The sequence below is a fragment of the Periplaneta americana genome, chromosome 2, assembly GCF_040183065.1.
Source record: "Periplaneta americana isolate PAMFEO1 chromosome 2, P.americana_PAMFEO1_priV1, whole genome shotgun sequence".
Lineage (NCBI taxonomy): Eukaryota > Metazoa > Arthropoda > Insecta > Blattodea > Blattidae > Periplaneta > Periplaneta americana.
Window position 1 is genome coordinate 92445649 of NC_091118.1, and position 24877 is coordinate 92470525.

The following is a 24877-nucleotide window of genomic DNA, read 5'->3' on the forward strand; positions in this document are numbered from 1 at the left end:
ATATATATATATATATATATATATATATATATGTATGTATGTATATATATAGCCTATATTTTTACAAAACTGTCGCAGAGAAAAGGGCTTATAACTGAAAGGAATCTGAATTGAAAAAGTGCAATTTTAATTTATTTTTGAAACTATACAATGTCCGACAGTCTCTGACATGTTGTGGTAGAGAGTTCCAGAGATGAGCTGCAGAGACCGTGAAAGCTGAAGACTAGAAGGATGTTCTGTGTTTAGGAATTGAGAGTGTGATATGGTGTTGTGACCGAGTATCTATTTCGTGATATGAGGACAAATGTTGAAAACGGGAAGCTAAGTAGCTAGGGTTAGAGATTTGAGATCAGAGATTTCATATACTATGAAACTTAACATTTCATTGTATTAGTGTTAAGATATATTAAAAAAGCTGGTACTTGTTCGAAAATAAAACGTATTTAGTGTCGTGAATTAAGTTACAATCCTTTATGAAATCAATAACCACATCGTGTAGATACTTTTAAAGTACTATTTACTAAAACAAGTATCATTCATTTTTGCATTCAAATATTTTAATTCCTGCATAAAAATAATATAGCCCAGTTTTATTCTTCAGTAGAGTAAACCCCTAAATTTTTAATCTAGACAAAACAAAACAAACAAATTAATTATGTTCATGAACCGTTCACTAATTTGTAAACTCATTAACATAACAAATTAATAATTATAGTCATATGGTATTTAGCCTAGCAAAATAGTATCTGAAAATTAAAATGTTCAACGGCCCCAAAGTGTCATTTGAATTTTCAGTTTATTCTTTTTACTGTCATTTTGCTTCTTTTTCATTGTTTACAACCATGTATTGTCGCCTTATATTAGTTTTATACAATCCACGTATAATTTTATAACAAATAATGCATTGGATGTCACCTTCACGCTCACGACAAAACGTTTCATCATCATCATCATCATCATCATCATCATCATCATCATCATCATCATCATAACCATTTCACGTATTAGACATAGGGGTCTGTTACGCTCTCTATCCAGCGCTTTTTAGATCTTCCCAAGTTTCTTCGGCCTCTTGCAGTATAACATAAGATCAGTTTTGGCAAGCAGTAAGAGGGCATCCTGGCAACATGTTCTTTTCAGTTCAGTCTGTGTTGTTCTATGTACTGGGTAAATGAATCTACTTTTAATTCTTTAAGTATGTCCTCATTTCTTTTATGGTCAGGGAGGGAGTAACCAGCAGAGTTATACTGTTACTATTACTTATATACCAAGAATTTAGTATTATTAATAACAATAATTGCGTACCATACATTATTTATCATAAATCGCATTTCGGTTGTTGTAAGTCTCCTTTCGTCAGCCTTTTTCATGGTCCAGTCTTCGCTTCCACATGTGAGAACTGGTCGAGCAAGAGTTTTATATACTGTGAGTCTAGTGTGTCGCTGGACTTGAGAAGGCTTAAAAATCTGATTGATTACACGTAGGATCTTACACCTAGTTTCTTCCCACTCAAATAATTTTCCTTTTTCTGAACACCGGTCCAGAAGAACACGCCTTCGACACTGATATTACTAACAACAGTAAGCTAAATGCCGCCACTCTCTAGTAGTCTATTTACCCTCACTGCGTGGAGGGGGTTGAATGAGGTACATACTACGTCAGTATTATATAATGCAGTATATCCCTTTCTCCTTTTTCCAGGGGTTGGGTTAAAATTCCACTTTTGAACGCCTCTGTTTTAATGCTTCATAGGAAGTCGATAAAGAATTATGGTCTAGTAGCGGATGATAAAGCCCTGTTCTTGAGCAAGCATTAACCCTAGAGCGCAAACATTACCATCCCTACTTCCTCCACCTCCTGTTCGCGACTCTGTTTTTATTCTGTTTAGTCAGTCGCCTAGGGTCAGTCGTTAGCTGCAAAAAGTTAACAATCAATGGCAGGTAGTTTACAGAATATTTGAAAATGACACTGTACGAAGATACAGCTTCAGTAAAGAATGGGGATATTATTATTTTGTTGTGGAAGAAGATAACAAAGCTAATAATTGTCTATTATGTTACGTTCAATATATAACATAAGACGTTATTTCAATGCTACCCATGGTAAAAATTAGGGGGAAAACAAACTTACAAGTAATTATGTGAAATTGTTCTTGTTTTGGTTATTTTATGAATATGTTGGGGGGGATTATTTAAGTTCATAAATGACAGAATTGTTAAACAATTTATTTCCAAAAAAATCATAAAAAACATTAGGGAAATGTGGTCGAGCTTTAGCCTATATAACTTAGTAGTTATTGGCAATAGAATTGTATTTAACATACCGCAATGCATCTAATTACTTATTACAATTGAAACGAATAATCTGATATGAGATACGCTTCATAATCCTAATTAAAGTCCGAAAGGCACTGGACAGCTATCGTATTCCCATTCTTTACTGAAGCTGTATCTTCGTGTCATTAATTATGAAAACGATATCACTATGTGTATCGAATTCTTAGTCCAGCTAGATTTGAGAAGCTACTTTCTCAAAAAAAAAAAAACAGAAAAACTTATCGCATTAATTATTTATTTTTTACTTTATAGGTACAGTGTGATATGGTGTTGTGACCGAGTATCTATTTCGTGATATGAGGAGAAATGTTGAAAACGAGAAGCTAAGTAGCTAGGGTTAGAGGTTTCATATACAATGAAACTTAACATTTCATTGTATTAGTGTTTTGTTTTGTCTAGATTAAAAATTCCCGGCGTAGAATCGCTGTTTATAACAGGAATCTACAGAGCCCAGATCTCCAACATTATACGAGGCCGACAAGGCACCGACGAAACTAGCAAAATCGAATACGAATAGGAGGCACATCATATTTTGAAAATAGGACATCCAGCCATATACAACTAAATTGTGGTGTACTCCGACTGCTCATAGGCACCATTATTCACTGATGGATTTCGAATGGAAGCTAAAGAAACCGAATTTACCTCAGTTGGTTGTGCATTTGTCGTTTTGAGAAATGAAAGAGAAGTACATAACCAAGGTTACGAACCAGCTTCTGGAGAAGCCGACTAGCCAGCGAAGACATTAAAATTTTCTAACATATATTCCTGTTACAAGAAATTCCATCTTTTCTTATTAAACATGCTCTCAAGTAGCGCCCGGTGTACAACATCTGTGACAGAAGAGGACTATAGTACAAAGGGTTCATTAACAGGTGAAATTTATTTCCCAACTATCCAAAATCATCTCAACACCACGTTATTCACTTCTACATTCATTTCCACTCCATTTGTATCAAGCTCGCCACATTCTTCTACAAATTCAACATCGCAAATAGAAAACAAACAACATGTATATGGCAGGAATCACTCCTGTCTGTCCACCATCTACAGTATTTATTATGTAACTGTTCAGTTTTCGCAAGAGAGCGTTATGAAGTACAATCTTATACTACTTATTGTAACGTTAAACTTAATTGTCCATTACATATTGTATTCAAGATAGAATATTGTTACAGAATTTTCCTGAACTTTTTACATTATACGTATATAAACTACAACTGACTATAAAATACATTCAGATTTGCTGTCATGAATGTTAATGTAACTATTCTATTATGGCTTGTATTACAACAATTATTATTGTTATTATTTATTTATATGTTTATTTATTTAGCCTATTTATTTATTCTTTCATTCATTCATTTATGTAAAATTTCTATCCATAACTTGCTAAAGCTAAATATGGTTACTATTAATTTGGAAATTCAATAATAATAATAATAATAATAATAATAATAATAATAATAATAATAATAATAATTTCACATTCATTATAATCTCGCATTACAAGATGATTGTGGTATCTCCCACTAAATTATCCGCTGATATATTTTTTAGAATTATTTTTATTTTGCATTGGAGATCTTGTCGTATGCCATAACTAGCAATTCTAAGCTATCTTAACATAATATCTTTAGTATGATTAAGAATTTATACATTAAAATACATTTCAGACATTTAAACCTGGTCTACGCGAGCCTGATAAAATTGTACTCTTCAGAACTTTATTAATGCTGTACTACAGATATACAGTGCGATCGAGAAGTTTCTCCGCAGTGCTTGTGTAGCCACGGTGTAACCGAGAATCCACTAGGCAAAGAATTCAAGTGGCAGCACTGGCCGCTAAGCATATGATTGATGAGGGATGTGAGATTGTCAAACCGAAACCAATGGGGAAATGCCAACTTTCTACAGGATTACTAGAACTAATGGAGCTGCGGAGGGACTTTTCGATCGCACTGTACAATAATTTCATCTAAATATATGCATTACGAAACATTTCTGAAATTATGTCGTTGTTTACAACCAGGTTTTATTTTTTATTCAGATTAATTTCGTTTTGCCAGATAGGCCTTTCATTTCCACATCTATGTTTTTATTGAAATTGTTTAATTCCTAGATAATTTACTTTAATGTTTTAAAATTTGTTGCAAACTGTCTTATATTGTTGAAAAATTTCAGATTTATTTATTCCAATCAAGATCCTTACTTCAGTTATCTTTCCAGTCACAACTGAATAGAGTATATATTCTTTACAGAATATTTAAAGTCGGATATTAAGGTAATGCGGCGTAAAAACGAAAAAAGAAAGCAAATAGAAGGAAAAGTAAGAAAAAGAAGCAAAGTATTCTGTACCACATATGAAGGTATTTATTGCACAAAAGAAATATATAAATATACAATATAGAAACAATAGACGATTACATATAACTTTGTATCTTAATATAAACGAAATGCTACAAGCTACACATTCATTCAATAAAACGACGCAATCTCACTGGACACAGACAAACATCACAAGAAATGTTTGCGAAGAATGTGCCCGAAAATAGGGAACATAAAAATATGACACAGCTCTATGATATAAAATCTGGCAGTAGTAATCTGTGGACGAGTATATAAGATTTTTACGTTCTTGTACATCGTCTACAGTTATAGAAAAGGTGCATTTAAAAAGTTTGAACAATCTGCACAAGCTAAACAATACAGGTTATGTACATACGTATTGCATTATGCATATTTACCCTGTCGTCAAACGATGGTGTACCTGAATTAACAACGTTAACAAGTTTTACAAAATTTTTAAATGCTGCTCAGTCCCTGATTTTATTCTCGTTATCCCTCTTACCCCCCAGTGACGGGTGCTGCGTGTGTGTATAGCAGATAAGGAATATACATTTACCATACAATCTCCTGCGTAAATTAAAGAAACGTGGAAGCGTGTTGTTGCCCCGAGCACACAGTTTGTCTTGTACCATATTCATCCGTAACAGCGCCTTGTGTGGGCTTCCACAGCGGCGCTGTAGCTCATAACCGTATCAGGCAGTCGTATCCGTCTTACTTCCTGAAGAACCTGCAACAATTAACAACAAATTGAATTACGGAAATGTAGGCTACTCTAAGTCACAATTTCCAGTTGATGTTTAATATCCTTATGTTCCACAATGGAGTATAGATGGCATTCCATGCTTAAAAAAAAAAAAAACAAATTAATGTTGTTGTTTAGTCAACTGTCCGAAGACAGGTTTGAACCTCATAAGCATCACTCATGAAGCAACTAGGCCAGGAGATAATGGGGTAATATAACGATTGTAATATTGTGAAATATATGGCTATATAATATTATTGTAGAGCCCGGAATTTTAGGTGCTAAAAGTTAAGAATGACCCTGAGTGTAGATGAATAGATGTGATGCCCGTGAGGAGGGTTTTAAGCCTAGTTCACAGGACTCCGATATGTAATAATAGATAACACAGTCACAAGGACTGGGTAATGAATCTTGTAAACCGTGCGCTAATTTATAAGTGGTAGTTAAGAGGATTACAGACCTTTAACAGTGCCAAAAAGAAAATACTGAATGACAAGAATGACGTGTCAAAGAAGTGAGGGCATGGTTTCTATTTTATAAACTATACCGAGGAACAATATTAACTTTTAGCACCTAAAATTCCGGGCTCTAATTATTAGTTAGTCTCTAATACAGAGTACTTGACAACTCTTGGCTCTTCTCAGCTTCAACGAACTGCTCATTGTTTGACACACATTTTCCATATGTGTGCCTCTTAATAGAACGTTGATGAAATCTTACACAAATGGCTCTGTTATCAGTGAGATTACAAACCAACATGTTCTCACATTTTTTCAACAGATGTCTCACCAGCGTTATTAGAATGATCTGTTGCCAAGAGTTGAGGATGGAGCAACGGCGGACCTCGGTATATAATTCTTTATTTATTGAACTTTATTCATAAACAACAGAATCTGTTACACGCAGTAAATGTATTAAATTGAGCCAGTGACTTTATTTCGTACGTTCTTATACAATTCCAGCCGCACTCAGGATGCCTTCCATAGTGGGAGGTCTTAAATGCTTAATATGTTAGATATTTTATTATATAGTGTAATATTTTGAACAGATTCAAAAGGTATTACTCGCCCAAGGCCAGTGGAGTCCTGCAGTTCGGAGGCGTGGCGCTACTGCTCCTGCGTTCGTAATATCGCATCGCGATAGTTCACATTACGCCCGCGGCTCCACTCTCCTTGGTCGAGTAATAATGATTATGCAATCTAACTCAAGTAACAATTACAGCCGCCGTTCAGCGTTATAATTTCTTTTCTCCTAAATAACTAGTTGACCGAATGCTGTATAAATTGAAAACGGAGAACCAGTCATATATCGAATTTATTTAAAAAATAAATTATTTTTGAATTACCCACAAATGTTCGCGAAGGGAAACATATCGTCGGCTTACAAGCAAAACACATTAAAGTGAGTAAAGTGAATATTAAGTCAAAAATATTACCTCTGAGAAAAAAGCGTTTTGAAATTTCTTGACAAAATTGAACCCACAAAATATTATTTTTAGTAAGTTGTTTTTCTTTATGTGTACATCATTTTCCATTTCTAAATTTAGAGACATACATTGTGTACATTATGTACGTCTTTTTTCCGAATTAATATTTTTTACTTAATGTGTTTTCCTTGTAAACGGACGTATGTTTCCATCTTGATTTGTTTTCCATTCAAATGACTACTAAATATAAAGCCAGATGACATTTCTTTTGCTTCAGAAAGTTTCGATGTTGCTATTTTAGTCGAATTTTAATTAAGTGGAGAACATACCTGTTGCCGCCGGGGCGCTGGGGCTGCTGCTGCAGGTTGAGAGAGCGAGCGATGGCCTCAGGAATGGGGGGTGGAGTGGGTAAGTGGGCGCCTTCCGCGTGGAAACCGTTCTCGTCAGCGGTGTATGTGATGGTGTAGAGGACACCGTCGGGGCCCGTGTAGGAGAAGGAGCCTGTGGCAACCTGAGCCTCCAAATCCTTCTGGCCGGCGTTCTTCAGGTAGCCTTGCTCTTGGGCAGCGATTCCATTTCCGGTCTCGTAGCTGTAACAATCAGTCATGCGTGAGGTACAGTTTCAAACAAATCAAGGTATCAACATAAACATTTATAATGAACAATGTTTTGAAAATTATCAATATAAAAATTTCTTGAACAAAATCAAAACAACGATTACTTTTGGAACAATAAAGTACAATAATGAAGGTTGTCATAGATAAGTAGTACAACAAATAAATATGTCTAAATGGGATACTTGTTTGTTATGATTGTGGAAAAGATTTTGAGAAAAATGATAGGCTAATGAAATATCAACAATATACTATTAAGACTTCTGAACTAGGTTGGATTTGAAATTTTGATTTAAAAGCTGCAAGTTTCTGAGTACACAACATGCTGTAGTTGGCATAGCAGCAGCAAAATTGAACCATTCGGAAATAAAATAAAAAACAGCGTCAATATTATTACGTGGAATGGATATTCTCTACATCGCTAAATTAGTAAAGAAATGCATGAAATATAAATCACAAAATTAATACTTAAAAATAAAATGGACACAACACACTGGGAAATCTATTAACACAGCAAATTTTTGGTTACAGACTGAGGAATAAAGGAAGCCCACAAGGACCTCTATAACGTTTGATAGACGATATTTATTTGTTCCCCGAAATGGACCATCTATAGTAGTTTAACATAGCCACTTTGGTAGCTGAATTGGCAGAGCGCTAGCTTATGACGACTTCGGAACCGAGTTCAAATCTCGGTGGCAATGGTGGAGTTGTATTGTTGGATAAAGTCAAAGTTGTGATGGTTTTTCTCCAGGTTTTCATGTTTTTCCATCGCCATTACACCAACGTTCTCCATAAATCCCCTTTCATTATCATCTCCTGTATTTATGTGATAACTAATTGGCTATCTACAATTAGTAGATTGCGGTTTATACAAAAATTGCTATAGATGAAGTGGTAGTTGATTTTAGGTGACTCACATATCTGCATAAGAGGCACCGAAGGTCCCCAGACCTCACCCATGATGGCTCGTGTAACACTGCCAGAGATAGAGTATACGGATTTTATGGTTGGAGAGCAAAACATATAGGATGCTATTCATAGACATTTCGCTAGCCCGGGCTACGAGCGTGCTAAACAGGATTCATATCATATCATATCGCTGACACTGGTTTATGAATACGAAAAACGTTAGTTCGCTGATCCTCCACCGAAAGCCCGCGCTAAGAATGTCTATGAATACGGCCCAAAGTGATGAATGATAGATTCGGCTTAGCAGGGTAACACAGTAGGCATATAACTCATTCCATCATGGGTGCACAAAGAGCCTATTTCGGCTGAAGTGCATAGAAATGTTCCGTGCCTAACATTTGTTCTAAATGATGATTATGATAATGATGGACAGAACATCCTTGTGTTGTGAGCAGTACTTCTATTTTCTGAGCCATTCTCGTTGCACGATTACTTCGTTATTGTCATATTATTCTTTCACTGTGTTTGAAGAAGTTTGCCTATTAAAAAGGGACGTAGCCTAAATATTTTGTAGTAAATACTTTATTGAGGAATGGAATATGGTTAAAAACGTTGCACGCCCTATTTTATGACTTAACCCGTTCCGACATATATTTTGTTCACTTACTTGTATCTGTAGGTTCCGTCATAGTTAACTTCGTTGTTGTACTGGACAATTGGGACGGTCTGCAGGTTGCTGTATTGGGCTCCTCTCTGAGCGGCTGCCAGGCTCAAAGTGGCCAGAGTCAAAACGAGCTGCAAACAAAAACATCACCAAGTTGACACTCCATTTAAATTATGGTGGTGATGATGATGATGATGATGATAATAATGATGATGATTATGATGATGATGATGATGATGATGATGATGATGGGGTTCTGAATTTCTCTATTCACGTTTTAAAATAATGTCATTGCCTACAATTGAAGTAGAGTTAATAGAAAAATTACTATTCAAATATGGGGCTTTGTGACACACTCGATTCAGTTTAATGATAAATTTATTATACTTGTTGATGGATCAAATACTGAAAATAAATTATCTATTAGGTCTATAATTTCATTTCTAGGAGTATTAATATTTATTTTCATCATATGAGAAAGTATAAGAACTAACCGACAAATTCTATTTCCAACGCAAACAAGAAATTCAATTGAATGATTACAAAATTTACCATCACCATCTATATAATCATCTCTATATAAAATAACTAAAGAAGAAATAAACAACAATTACACATAAGGGGGTCAGAAGCAACGGGGTATAAGTGCACTTAAGTTATTTGTGAGAAAATGTGGTTGAAGGTTTCGTAAATTCCGTGATTTTTTTATTTCAATTGTAGTGTGTGTTGTGGTTAAAAGATGTATAACTTTGCCACTAAAGTTTTAAATGTTTTAGCTTGCCTTGGATGCACTTAACTCATGTTTTTAGAAATGTCACTTGTACTCCTTTGCTTCTGACCCCCTCACATGAGAATTATGAGTCAGATCTTTTAGTTATATGCTCAGTCATTTAAAATATTAAAACAAAAAAAGATAGTAGGAGTTTAAGGGCGCTAATAGCCGTAGTAGCTGACGCGCCCTTTTTAAACCCCACTATCTAAGTAGCAGGGGTTAGTAGAATCTCTAAGATTGCGTGGACATTTCAAGCGTTGATGGTTGTGTGACTTAAATAATCGTAGATCACCGCATATTAAGAATCATCTTAACATAATCATTTAACAAAGTACTTCAACTTTTAATGAGTAATGTAACCAGTGCAAGAAAATAAATGCAGCATTCCTGTTCAAGCCCATAGTAATAGATATACGGTGATACTCAAATTCATTTATTTTCCAATAGGCCTTGTCATATTTTGCGGGTTGCGTCCGCCCGCTACCGCTAAGACACAATATGTTGTGGGTTGCATCGCCTCGCTCACATTAAAGAGCTAAATACGCAGTGAATATTACAGAAATGGTACCGTAAATTTTTGCCGAATAGGCTAGGTGCCCGAAAAGAAAAAGTATATGATTATTTCTCGTGATCGAATATTGTACGAAATGGAAATATAAAAATTGGAAATTTATCTTTTGAAGAGGTGGAGAAATTCAAATATCTTGGAGCAACAGTAACAAATATAAATGATACTCGGGAGGAAATTAAACACAGCATAAATATGAGAAATGCCTGTTATTATTCTGTTGAGAAGCTTTTATCATCCAGCCTGGTGTCAAAAAATCTGAAAGTTAGAATTTATAAAACAGTTATATTACCGGTTGTTCTTTATGGTTGTGAAACTTGGACTCTCACTTTGAGAGAGGAACTTAGGTTAAGGGTGTTTGAGAATAAGATGATTAGGAAAATATTTGGGACTAAGAGGGATGAAGTTACAGGATAATGGAGAAAGTTACACAACACAGAACTGCACGCATTGTATTCTTCACCTGACATAATTAGGAACATTAAATCCAGACGTTTGAGATGGGCAAGGCATGTAGCACGTATGGGCGAATCCAGAAATGCATATAGTGTTAGTTGGGAGGCCGGAGGGAAAAAGACCTTTAGGGAGACCGAGACGTAGATGGGAAGATAATATTAAAATGGATTTGAGGGAGGTTGGATATGATGATAGAGAATGGATTAATGTTGCTCAGGATAGGGACTAATGGCGGGCTTATGTGAGGGCGGCAATGAACCTCCGGGTTCCTTAAAAGCCATAGGTAAGTAAGTAAGTTGCCCACAGAACAGTTTCATTTTAAAACAACTAATAACAAGGGCAGCATTCGAAGTTACGATTATAACATTAACGTAATATCGAAATTATCTTTTTGGTATACCAAGGCTGACATACATCTTTATCCGGCACACGTTGTGTTTTTACGCATTTATCTTTCTATATTAAGACTGCAGCTTTGATAATTGGATTGGAGCTCTTAGTGCGTGATGTCTATTAACACTTGTCACGACTTTCCCATGCTTAAAAATGTCTGTGGCGAATTCGCTTCATGATTTATCCTTGCGTGAGTTCGCTCTACAGCTAGATCAGCCACAGGTTTTGAGTGGGACTTAACACTCAATTCTGCCAATACAGCAAGTTATGACAGCTGAAAGGAAACGGCTGATTGTGTGTTTGATGCGTGAGACTGCTCCTCTGATTACTTTGGCGCTTTAACGATATTATATCACATGATTTTGATTTTAAACTAAATGTTATAAACTTCCTAAATCTAGAGAATCTAAAGAATATAGGTAATGGGATAGTCTACTGCAAAAAATCAGTTCCGTTACTGTAACAGGGATACACGGCCCAGTTGTGTTCAGTCAGCTAGCTGATGGCTAGGATCGATCCCGGTTGTGTTGCTCAGTACGGCTGTGGAGTAGGGCAGTAGGCTTTCCTAGTATACTTCGATTGACTCGTTCCCATTTCACAGTATTGTTCTGTCATCGACTGAGCTTATAACAATAGGCTCTGTAGATCAGGAATGTCGAAGCGCCTGTATTACGTGCTCATACTACAAGCAATACAAATCCAACAAGGTTCATTTTTAGCAAGATAAAAAAAATAATCATCTCTCTTAAGGAAATGTTGTGCGGGTTCTTGAGAGCACGCAGTGCAGGCGCTTTGATTCCCTGCTGTAGATAAAGAGGGAGCTGAATAATTATAGAGCTTCAGTTGAAATTATAACTTACCATTGTTGTTTACAAGCTATTAAACATAATATGTTGTTTTGATTTTGTATGTACGAACTAATTTAAACTAGAATTTCATATTGAAGGTATACCGATAAGCTATCACAATTTGACTATAATTATGTGTGTGTGTTCCGCCTTTGCTTATCATTGTATGATAAGCAAAGGCGGAACACACACACATAATTATAGTCATAATTTAAACTAGTTTATATTGGAACTATACCCTGGAAAATCAGTATTTTCTTCTTATTCCCGGAAGGATTGGCTCGTAGATAATGAATTTGAACAAAATCCAAACAATAATTAGGATAAATAACTATACACAGACAGACACACAGACAGACTGCATGTCTCAAACCACTTTTCCATTATCGATGATTCTGATAACTTGTATTTCCGTTAGGATCTCAAAACAGACTTTTGTAACATCGTAATACTTTCTGTTTTGTACTTCGTGTAATGAGAAAGTAAGAAAGTAAGAATGAAATTAGTAATATAATCCGTGGCGTGGCACCCCATGAAGAGCGACTGCTGGCCTCACGTCCACATGCCTCAGCAAAAGTGAACGATCATCCATCCAAAACAGGGATATAGAGTGGTCAGTACGATGGATCGAAGTAGTGAGTGACAAAAAAGAAATAGAAGAAATAAAATATGTGAAAGAAGATGAAGAAAAAAAATAATAAAAGGAGAAAAACTGAAAACTTGAGGGGTATGATGAGGTTAGAAGAGAGGAAAAGAATGAATAGAGATAAGAATGGAATTAAAAGTTTATAAGAAGGGGAAAAGAAAGAAAGAAAGAAAGAAAGAAGAAGAAGAAGGAAAAGGATAAATGAAAGCTGAAAAGGTATAAGATTAGAAAAGGAGAGAAAATAACGAATATGGACAAAATCAAAGCAAATGTTTAGGTTAAATAGAAGAAGATGAAGCAAAAACAGATAATTGAGAGGAGCAGGATAAAGGAATGATTGTAAAGAGGTAAATAATTATACAAAAAACGAAAACAGAAATATAGAAGGAAAACAATGGGAGGAAGACCAAGCATGGAAAAGCGATTGATCGTTCACGTGCCGGTGGGAATTCTGTTTGCCGGATGTTACGAAAGGGTTTGGTTGCGTCTCGTTGTGGTTTGTTACGGATGTGGTGTCAAGGTCAGACGTAACAGAAATGCCTTCATCTTAGTCCGATATTTCCCTCAGCTGGAAGCGAGGCCGCCTAGACGCTTCGCTTCGCGTCTTTCGTCACGTTATTTATTGACTCCGAAGCAAATATTTCATTGAGATGAGACCTGACCTATAAGGCCAGCGGTGGGCTTCAAAGTTCAGATACTAATACGGATTAACCTGTGTTGCTACTGCCGGGTCTTACCAGAAGATGTGATCACGCCTGTCTTGTTTCTACGCGAGGAGAATTATTCTAGCTTCAATATTTCGTGATGCTATAGTTCAGCTGAGACATTCTCTCTCAATAAAATTTCTTCGGCCATTTCGAATCTATGCGTAAATTGTACTGTTATTCTATACACAATAATAGTTTTATTTATAACTTATTTAATAGATTACTGATTATTTTTATTTCCTTGTTTATTAATGATCCTCATTCAAATATTTTAATATTTCACTTGAAAAGCTTATTTGCTTACTTATTTCTTTGCTCATTCACATTCATTTCATAACGATCCATTCAAAAAATTTCGCGGAAAAATATTATTATTATTATTATTATTATTATTATTATTATTATTATTATTATTATTATTATAAACTTTCTTCGCCGATGTGAAGTTAGTGAATCCTCAGTAAAATAAAAACACTTCTTAAGTATTACAGTAGGCTTAGGATAGCCTACCTTTGATTTGGTACAAGATCTTCTGGGAGTACAGTTTCTTGCATTTATGTTAACTAAAACCACAATTTTTTCGACCACTGTGATTAATGACACTTTTAACATTGCCGCAGTTTCTGCTTTCATATTACTTTGTTTTCACATTTCATAGATTTATGGATTTCCTGAAGTTTATCTTTAAGAAAATTCCAGCCATCAGCGTGGCTCAGTCGGTTAAGGCGCTTGCCTGCCGCTCTAAGTTGCGCTTGGGCGCGGGTTCGATCCCCGCTTGGGCTGATTATCTGGTTGGGTTTTTTCCGATGTTTTTCCCAATCGTAAGGTGAATTCCAGGTAATCTATGGCGAATCCTTGGGCTCATCTCGACAAATACCATCTCGCTATCACCAATCTTATCGACGCTAAATAACCTCGTAGTTGATACAGCGTCGTTAAATAACCAACTAAAAAAAAAAGAAAATTCCAACGTCTCCTATTGACCTGAGCCAGTTCTTTACTTTTCAACAATAAAATATATTAAATGTAATCTATTCTGTCGTGTCTGTTATAACTAAGAATTAGTAATGAGATTACGTTCTAAATACATGATTTAAGGAACTTATATAAAGATTAACAGTGAGTGTTGCTTGTTATTGTTAATATTACTATTATTATTATTATTATTATTATTATTATTATTATTATTATTATTATTATTATTGTTGTTGTTGTATTTAGATCCCGGAGACAGTTTGTTGCTGAACATACTTGTGTCAAATTTTAAAACAAATGTATAAGACCATCACAAGCAGAGAGATTCTGTGACCAAGTTGTTAGCATGACACAAATTCATCCATTGACACTGTACAGGATGTGCTTAAGACAAGAGATACAAACTATATTTATAATGTAATCTTCATTTCCTGCAAGAAATCGAAGTCATATAAGAAACGATGGCGGCTGAATTTGTTGAAGCCTGCAATGATCTTGATATAAAACAAGACTTCAAAGTCAACATTATATCTGTGTGAAGTAACGGCTTGGCTGGTTACTCCCTATTGTTTGTTTTGTTAGAGCTTCACAAGTGGTTGAATTATAGGCTACGGGAACATTTGTTGTGCATTATCAAGAATTACGAAATTGCGTAACTATCCATCCCCATCCATTGAACTTCCCTCTCTCTCTCTCTTTCACCTACTCTGCTGCATTCTTACCTCTGTGAAATATCGTCCGTCATGTTTTCTCTCCTACTGTGGAAGTTAAGATAATTGTTTCTATATATCTGACGTCCCGTATTTTACCGGACATTAAGTAATGATTGATTGGTTATTATACCTGCTCTAAGAACAAATTACAATAATCTTTCTCAGAATTGTAGTATATACAGTACAAATCTCTTCCCGTCTGAAGATGTTTAAAAACGACTATTCAAACATGCTGCTATAAGATGGCAGTTATTTTTTACAACTATTGTCAGCAGTTTCGTGCTTAACTTCTTCTAACATATTTGAACTCCTATAAATATTTTATTCCTGGTGCCATAGAACTAATCTAATACATTTTGTTCTGATTGGAAAGATTTAAGTTCTTACACAATTTATTCAACATTTTTATAATTTGTTTCTGTTTTTGTCGAGGAACTGTCGACGTGATAATTATAGGAGTAATTATATATATATATATATATATATATATATATATATATAGTTATTTTCGAGACAAGCATTGCTAGCTTTCTTAAGAAAGGTTTTCATTTCCCCAGTTTCCCTTTAACTGAAAACGAATATAGATCCAAAATTTGAACTTTGCTGTGTTATATAATTGATCAACTTTGGAATATATATATATATATATATATATATATATATATATATATATAATCCAAGTCACTCTTCAATAATAATTTAATTAAGTGTGAAATTTTACGTTTGGCAGCTTAAGTTGAATTCCTGATTTTGAATAATTCCGTTTATAGTGTGTTTTCTAAAATTTCGCAATTTAATCTTAATTCATATTTTAGTTCTTTTTTTGCAACCTAATATTAAACAAAGACGCGGTGAAACAACCGTGACGTGGAATCAGCACGACAACGGGTCTGCACGAAGGACATCACAGCGATAACAATCATTGGTATCCTAGGCGGGACTCGAACTGCGATCATTGTTCCAACTCCTTAACCGTTAGATATATTACGGCCAATTTTCGAGAAAAGTATCCAACTTTTGGGATTTACATTGCAAACTTATCAATTATCTCAGAATCAATAACGCATAAGAAGAAAGCTTATGATTTTGTTCATTAAAGATTTCGACTACACTGTGTGGGGTCCGGTGAGAGCTGTGGTGTGCATGACGAGGCGGGTCCGAACTCTTACTAAGAATGCACGAGGATTGCCTCCATCACGATCATCTCTAGAATTGTTTTTAATCGCCCAGTTTTTGTGTGAAGTATCGTGATGAGATGGATTAAAGGAACTCCTCCTTCACTATCGATACAACAGCTCTTTGCATTACCACTGTACTGGTAGTATTGCTTCGACTGAAAATTATAAGAAAATCCATTGTTTTTGTTAATATTAATTTTAATCTAGATCTACCCTTTTTGACATTGTACAGGGACTGGCAGAGGAACGGGCAATTGTAAATTAGTTGGTTTTTGACTCAAGAAATTACTTTATAAAAATGAGATACGTGAGATCATAAAGCCCATTGTATGTCATTTGTTTCTTGAAAATGACGTTCTTTAAGTGACTATCACTGACAAGGAAACGTGCTTTTTTTACTTGGTTATTTAACGACTCTGTATCAGCTACGAGGTTATTTAGCGTCGATGAGATTGGTGATAGTGAGATTATATTTGGCGAGACAAGGCCGAGGATTCGCCATAGATTACCTGACATTTGCCTTACGATTGGGGAAAACCTAGAAAAAACGCAATCAGGTAATCAGCCCAAACGGGAATCGAACCCGCGCCCGAGCGCAACTCCGGATCGGTAGGCAAGCGCCTTAGTCGACAGAGCTACGCCGGTGGCACGTGTTTCGTCAGACATCCACAAAGTGTTAATTTTCATTCATACGCTTTCAAATCTCCTCATAATCTTCGGTTAAGAATATCGCGATGTTTCAATTGATGCACCACTTGAATTTTGTATGGATGAAAATGTAAATCGCATGAGGAGATAGGATGAAATCATGGCGCCATAAATTAAAATGACGAAATTCAAGACTAATAGCCTCAAAACTGTAGCTGTTTTTGTAAAAAATTTTAATTACAAAAGTACATTTTGCACCTTTCCACCTTTCCATGATGACATTGTGATGGCAGTTGTGCTGTGAAGATAATTATACGCTCCTTAAAATCACTCGGTCCTTTGCAGGACTTTTGAAAACTTACTTACAAGTGGCGCAGAATATATATAAAATGTTGAAAATGATGTTTATACATATAACAGAAGAAAATAGTTATTTACATGTTCGATTAAGGATATCTCAAAAGCGCCCGCAATTAAATATGGGACAGGAAGTTACAGAGATAAAATACTCTGCGTTTCATTTCATACTGCACCTCTCTCTTTTTTATCAGACATTTCTTTTTATTTAAATTTAACCCGAAAAGTTAAGGTTATATTAAACCAGAAAGTGTTACTTTGTTAAAATTTACCTCTTAAAGCGAATATAATTGTATTCATTTTAAAGCAGTATAAAACAAAAGTTTAAGCAGTTTTGTTTGCATGTTTATGTTAGGCATACTGTGTTTGTTGGAAGAAGAGGTTTCTAAATTATATAAAACAATCAATTTTATGAGGTAACTGTATGTCGGATATTGTATTCTACTTAAAAACTCACTTCCATTTACTGGTACAAAGTTACCAATACATAGAATTCTGGGAACCGCGTTATAACTTCTGTCTAAAGAAAACAGTTTACACGCCTGTTAACTGGTGTGTATTATGGATGTGAATTATTTTATATCTAACTGAAACGTGGGAAGAGAACCTTACCGCCCTTCCCCTCGAGATGAGGCAACACGCAACTCACACGAATTACGGGTCTTGGCCAACTGGTGTTACACTTCAAAACTGGATGCAGATTATAAGTTTCTGACCCTACCCATCTCTTCTCCTCCCCTCCAGTTACTTTCTCTGCGTCTGCCGCTGACATTTGTCCTACGACACATTCTGTGCAGCCTATATGCGTGGACGTCTTCTCCTAGTTTAGCGCTACATACCACCTCCTCAGTTCGCCTTTTCGTAGCAGTAGACTATGTTATTTACAACGAGAAACTAAACTGAATGTATGTTATAATTATAAATGAAACATATAACCAGCGATACTTTTTATAAATATATATTCTTAATAAATAAAAGTCTTAAAAAATCAGACAAATTATAACTCAATATTACGTTGAATTAAATTTTAATTCACTTGTTACAGATTTCACAATTAATCTGCAGTGTAATAAACTATGTACTAACCTCACATCATTACATTTTTACATTCTAACGAAATTGCTAAATACCTGAATGTTACTTCTTAAAAAATGGTAATCAAATTCTGAGACTCTTCCATACGAACATACGCTGTGCATTCATTACGACAGTTGATATTTGCGTCGTAAGCTAAATGATTTCCAACAAATGTTATGCTAATGCCGGTTAGGGCCAGATTCCAGTGTTTTATGTAAAATAACTTTCAGGGGCTGAAGTTTGATGTGTAAAACAGGTCTCGCAATTTCTCAGGTTTGACTGAAATGCAATTATAGCTCAAGATCTGTTTTAAAAGCATATAACTGAAAATTACTAATATCTTCCGAATTGATAGTATTTAGGCCTACGATAGGCTATAAGAATATTTACAAACAGTGAGTATCTAGACATAATGCATATAGAATTTTAACTGTTTTAACTTTAGGTTTATAAAAGGGGTAAAAGTGCCATGCGGATCATACAGGAAATAGGGTATATGTACCTAATTTATAGGCCTATATTTAACATGTGTGACAATTTTGTTACAAGCAATTTTGAATTTAGAAATAAATGACAAATAATTGGATTTTAATGGCTTAAAAATGTAATCAGAACAGGACCCATAATAATATTTACTTAAATCTGATTGATCGAAACATTTTATAAAATATGTTACATTTCTTAGAAAGGATTTTATTCTCAATAAGTTTGGAAGTTTATGAAGTACTTATATAAATTTGATTTTTGTAGGTAAAATCTACCCACGAGAACATCAAACGACGTGGTGCACATGGTGAGTATCTTTACGTTGAAAATAAATTTTATTATAATTTTAGTAATTTAAAATTTGTACCCTACCAGAACCTTGGAAATATAGCACTTTTAAAACTACATTCAAAATATTCGCTACAAGCGAGTGGGTAATATTCTAGTTGAATCTTTATGGTCGTCATATTGGAACGTTATTTTAAATTTAGGTTTTAAATGATGTTGACGATATGCCTGCCTTCAGCGGTGCATGTTGCACGTAATGAGTGTTGATATTCTAGCAGACAGCATCTTTATTGAAAATACTGTCAGTTAAAGTTTAATAGATTTTGATTCATATAGGCCTATAAAAAATTGTAAATTTCTTATTAATAGATTACTTACATACTTAACATAAACACTGGAATAGTGGTTAAAACCAATGTGTTTCAAAATCATATGTATTTTTTTTAAATTTGCAATTATATATAGAAACCTATTTCAGACCTAATTAGTGGTTCTTGGACTACCTACTCATAATATGTTTTCCATGCACAGGACGCTATTTAAATATAGCAGATTATAATTAATATATGAAAACTGTGACATTTTTACAAATAGTAAACTTATGAAGCCAGTGAATTAAAAAAATAAAGTTTGAAACTACTTTAGTCGTCAGTCATGACGGACCTCAAGCGATTTACAGGCCATACATTGAGAAACATTCTGGTAATTCTATCAACGAGATCAAGTTATACTGAAATAATTATTTTTTAGAAATACGTAACAGTTGGACAGCCATATACTGTCATTAATTTTCAAAATAGGCCTACAATGCCATCTCACTATGAGCCTGAACTTAAAATGAATATATATTATCTGTATTTGAAATTGCTAAACTTCTAAAGTTAACTACGAGCTATTTAATTGTCTCTACTTTTAAGTGAAACGAAAAATACAAATTATATTAAGAATATTTTTCACTACTGACAATAGTATTTAGGATACTGTAGTGCAGTATTCAGGATACTGTAGTCTTTAAGAGAACTACGGGCCATATTTGAGTATCGATACTCTAGATTTATTTTCTCAAATTAGGCCAAAATTATTTGATAATTTTTTGTGAAATGATAGCAGCTAGACGACCGTGTGTATTGTGCTATTATGCCTACCAGCTTCATGGTGATTGTTGAGTGGTGCTGTCTGCGGTGAAGAGTTGGAAGATGAGCAAGCACTATGAATTGCGATTGGATTCCCTTTGTATTTATATCAGTGGAGGAGCATCCTACGTCACGCCGGGTGAGGTCGATCTGGAGATAGGGTGGAGGTGGAAGGCTTGAGAAAGTATTCTTCATTGGGTTGGGATGGTTACGTTGGAATGTGGAAGGGACTTGCAGGGATGTTGTCAAGGGCATTTCTCTCCGATCCACATGATGGTACCCGGGTCAAGGGGGCAAACACTTTCTCATAAAAAATCGAGTCTGTTTCGGTAACCATGGCAACAAGGTGAATGTAACGAATGACTCCAAGTCTTCTGTGATCTGCTGTTCGGTTTCATTCACGTTGCGCGATGTCCCCTACATTGTAACGCTTCAAGTAGCATTTGTTTCTCTGCTGCTGTGACGCCAGCACGTGTAGAGTATCGTATCGCATTACCTGTCCGCGTGGCAATACTTCATCTGCGGTCACTCACAACTCTTACCAGCTATAAGTTTTTCATACTACACAGTCATCCTATTGTAAAGCCTCGTAACTCCGTAATAATATATTTTCAGCAAAAGAATAGAAAAAAATTAATTTCCTATGAAAAGTTCAACTATGTGTGAGTGTGTATTTGTGTGTGTGAGTATTCGAAACTGTGAAATAGTGACAGCGTATACAGCTACAAACTCAGCGGGACCGGGTGCGATTCATTACAAGGATGTGATAAAGTTGTCTATTTTTGCAACCGCGTGTTTTGTTAATTATCTACAAGAGCTTTGAATTGCTTACTGCAGTGCTCAATTTTTTTTTAAATAAAGATTAATCATAGAATTTAGAAAAGACACGTAATATGTACAAACTGCTAGTCATTTTTATAAAGTAATCTTTGCAAATTTTGACACAAATTTCTTGAGTTATATTTAACGTCGTGAATTCTTAAATAAGCACAAATTATTATTGAAATAAGTTGGCATTTCTGATAGATTATAGTCAGCCTTGGTGGGCTAAAGGATATCATACTAGCCGTTGGATTCGAGTTAGTGAGTTCAAGCTCGACCCGTAATGGATTGTTTAAAGGACGATAAAATCCTTCGCATGGCTTCATCGGAGAGGGAAGTAAACTTTGTTGTGACTGCAATGTTGTACGTTTATTGCACAAATTAGAACCTTGTGATTCATAGAGGACTTCAGGCAAAATTAATCAGCTATATCTCGCCCATTTTGAACTTTGACGCTGAATAATCTCTACTGTTGAAAATGTCGTTGAAGTACTAATAGCTCTATTACTTCCACCGCACTACTACTACTACTACTACTACTACTACTACTACTACTACTACTACTACTACTACTACTACTACTACTACTACTACCATCATTTCCCATAACTATGGCCCACGATACATTTAAAGAACATTGTAGAAGTAACATAGATTGTTCGTAGATAACTGCAGTGACTTGACTTCAAACTACAGTACAGCAAAAATATAGATAAATAAACGTTATGGAGTACAAAATTTGAATGGCTGTAACGTGGACTACAGTTGTGTTCCAGGACCGTAGTTTTGGGAAATGACGGTACTACTACTACTACTACTACTACTACTACTACTACTACTACTACTACTACTACTACTACTACTACTACTACTACTACTAACAGCCCACCAATCTACACTTCAAGGCTAACAAGTAGTCTGAAGAAGTCTGAAATACTTTGAGTTATGATTCCATTTTCAGCGTTACGTAGTTCAAGATTCTCCTACTTCTTTCGATTTTTATGCCGAGATAGTTAAAACTTCTGACAAAGGGAATAACTGCTTCATATCTGTTTATCGAAGTCACATAATTATTTAAAAAATGTAGCAATAAAATAACTAATAAAGCATTTAGTCAACTGTGATTGATTAAATGTTGTTACAAATTTGTAAAATTGAATTATTTCGGTAATACTCATATGCTTCATGTTAAGTTATCGTAGATGAGTTTCTTATGCTCTGCTATCGAATATACACCTTTTAAATGTACGAACAGAACTGCCTATAGGCCTAGTCAACTACAGAAAAAATATAAAAATAATAAAACTAATACAGGCATATTTTGGGAATTATTAAAGGAAGTGACTCTTCAAAACAGTTCTAAATTACAAAACCAGAGAACGAGTTTATGAGCACCTTTTGTATGTCTTAAAGTATTGAAACAGACGTTGGTGATGGAAATAATTATGACGACGACGGCGAAAGTGATGATGATGCTGATGACGATGATGCCATATTCTAAAATGTTTGAGAAATTAATTTTCAACAAACATTCACAAAGCCCAATAACTTAATCAGAACTCATTTGCTGTTGCACAACTACTTGTGTTGGAATAAGATAAATGGTCGAAGGCGGAAAAAGATGTTTATTTTATTACTAAAGAAGTGAAAATGGGGCTGATTAACTTTACGGTTTCTCACAAATGGCAACACAATGCAATACGGAAACAATTCTTTGGAAGACTGGTTAAGCTACTGTATAAGTTCCTCTAGGCAGATTTTCTCGAGTATATCGTAATAACACTGCAGTCATTAACAGGCCTAATTGTTGTTTGCGTCGTATATCACTTTGTCATGGCAGCGATTCTGAGAGTTCATTATGCGCTGAATGGCTGATAAACAGACAACTAGTTCATTTTGAGAAGAATACAGAACACTTAAGTTCGTATACCGGGCTTTTCACGGAAGAAGTGGAATGCTTTCACATCTCACTGTCAATGTGTTTCGATGAGCCGTCAATGTCTCATAATGTCTTCGGCCCACAGCCACAGAGTTCGGATTTCATCAACACGTATTTTTGACTTAGAATACGTCTTTCCCGTGTGACGAGACGTAATCTACGTTGCGGACGTACCTCCGTTACAGTCTTCCGATTTTTTTACAAGATTCCTATAAAAATTTTGTTTCAATTAGAAGTGTGAGACTATTATAACATTTTAATTATTTCATAACATAATTAACTTACGTGTTAATTACTTGAATATGATATTATATATATCCTATTCTGTAACAAATTATGAAGTACACAGGTGTTCTTTTTTCGTTTTCATTTACTTTCATCAATTTAAATTATTAACAGTTTCATATACAGTATATTTTTATTTTAATTGGATTGTTTTACGTCGTTTTATCAACTGCTATGGTTACGTAGCGTCTGAATAAGATGAAGGTGGTGATGCCAGCGAAATTAGTCGAGGATCCAGCGCAGAAAGTTACCCAACTTTTGCTCCTAATGGGTTGGAGTGAAATCCCCGGAAATACTTCGACCAAGTAACTTGTCCCAACCACGATTTGAACTCAAGCCCGCTCGTTTCATTGTCGAACATGGTGACCGTTACTCCACAGCGTGGCCAACAATAATATTATTAACACTATTTTGGTTATTTAATGACGCTGTATCAATTATTGGATTATTTAGAGTAGGTGGAATTGGTGATAGGAAGATAAGCCCGAGGATTCGTCATAGATTACCTGATATTTGCCTTAAAGTTAGGGAAAATCTAGGAAACAACTCAACCAGGTGATCAGCCCAAGCGGGAATCGAACCCACACCCAAGAACAACTTCGGATCAGCAAGCAAACGCACTACAACCGAAACCACATAACTATTAATGTTATTATTACTATTATTATTAGTAATAACAGTAGTAGTAGTAGTAGTAGTAGTAGTAGTAGTAGTAGTAGTAGTAGTAGTAGTAATAAATGGTAGTGGTAGTGGTGGTGGTGGTGGTGGTAGTAGTAGTAGTAGTAGTAGTAGTAGTAGAAGTAGTAATTTACCTCAATGATTATATCATCTGGCCTCAATATTATGAAGAGTCGGCCTCGGTAGCGTAGTTGGCATAGCGCTGGCCTTCTGTGCTCGAGGTTGCGGGTTCTATCCCGGCCCAGATCGATGGCATTTAAGTATCTTAAATGCGACAGGCTCAAGTCAGTAGATTTACTGGCATGTAAAAGAACTCCTGCGGAACAAAATTTCGGCATACAGGCGACGCTGATGTAACCTCTGCAGTTACGAGCGTCGTTAAATAAGCCATAATTTAATTTTCTTAATTTACTTTAACAAACAGATTTTCTGTCAGTGTGGAGGTCAGCCTGCTGCTCTAGCGTGAATGCCTGCTTATGCTGCCATACTATGCTTAACACCCAAGCTAGGCGCATTCTCTCCGACGTCGTCCGACTGCGCTACGGTCCGCTCTGTATCCAGAACGTCATACAATCAACCCTACGTGCTCCCTGGATCATCTTCCTCCCCGACCGGTGAAATGCTGATGGAAAGATGTTAAAATGGAGAAATGAAGAAATTATGTCGTTGCATAGCCTATAAGCTATAGGAGCAAAGGGAGAAAATTAAAAAAATAGCAGATCCAACCATATACGTCACACAAGCAGCGGATCTCCGAGGCCGTGTCATCAACAGGGTCATAGTTTAAATCTAAGACAATACAGAACAAATATAGAACATTGCAGGCATGGTAAGGTTCTATGAAAGGGAGTTACATTTCCACTTC

General features: G+C 35.3%; 1 protein-coding gene across 1 annotated transcript; it reads right to left on the reverse strand.

The window, feature by feature from the left end:
• Nucleotides 1–4686: 4686 nt before the first annotated feature.
• LOC138694429 (endocuticle structural glycoprotein SgAbd-2-like) lies at nt 4687–20430 on the reverse strand. Its single transcript, XM_069818126.1, has 4 exons — nt 20301–20430; nt 9047–9174; nt 7183–7443; nt 4687–5412 (listed from the first exon to the last, which is right to left on the reverse strand). Exons 1-4 carry the CDS (start codon nt 20307–20309, stop codon nt 5397–5399), a joined length of 414 nt encoding a protein of 137 aa, XP_069674227.1. The 5' UTR covers nt 20310–20430; the 3' UTR covers nt 4687–5396.
• Nucleotides 20431–24877: the final 4447 nt, after the last annotated feature.

What these genes read in the sequence shown, in the direction of transcription:
- LOC138694429 (XM_069818126.1), bottom strand. An exon ending in GACGGAACCTACAGATACAA is followed by an intron (nt 7,444 to 9,046) that starts GTAAGTGAACAA and finishes TGATTGTTACAG; the next exon opens with CTACGAGACCGGAAATGGAA.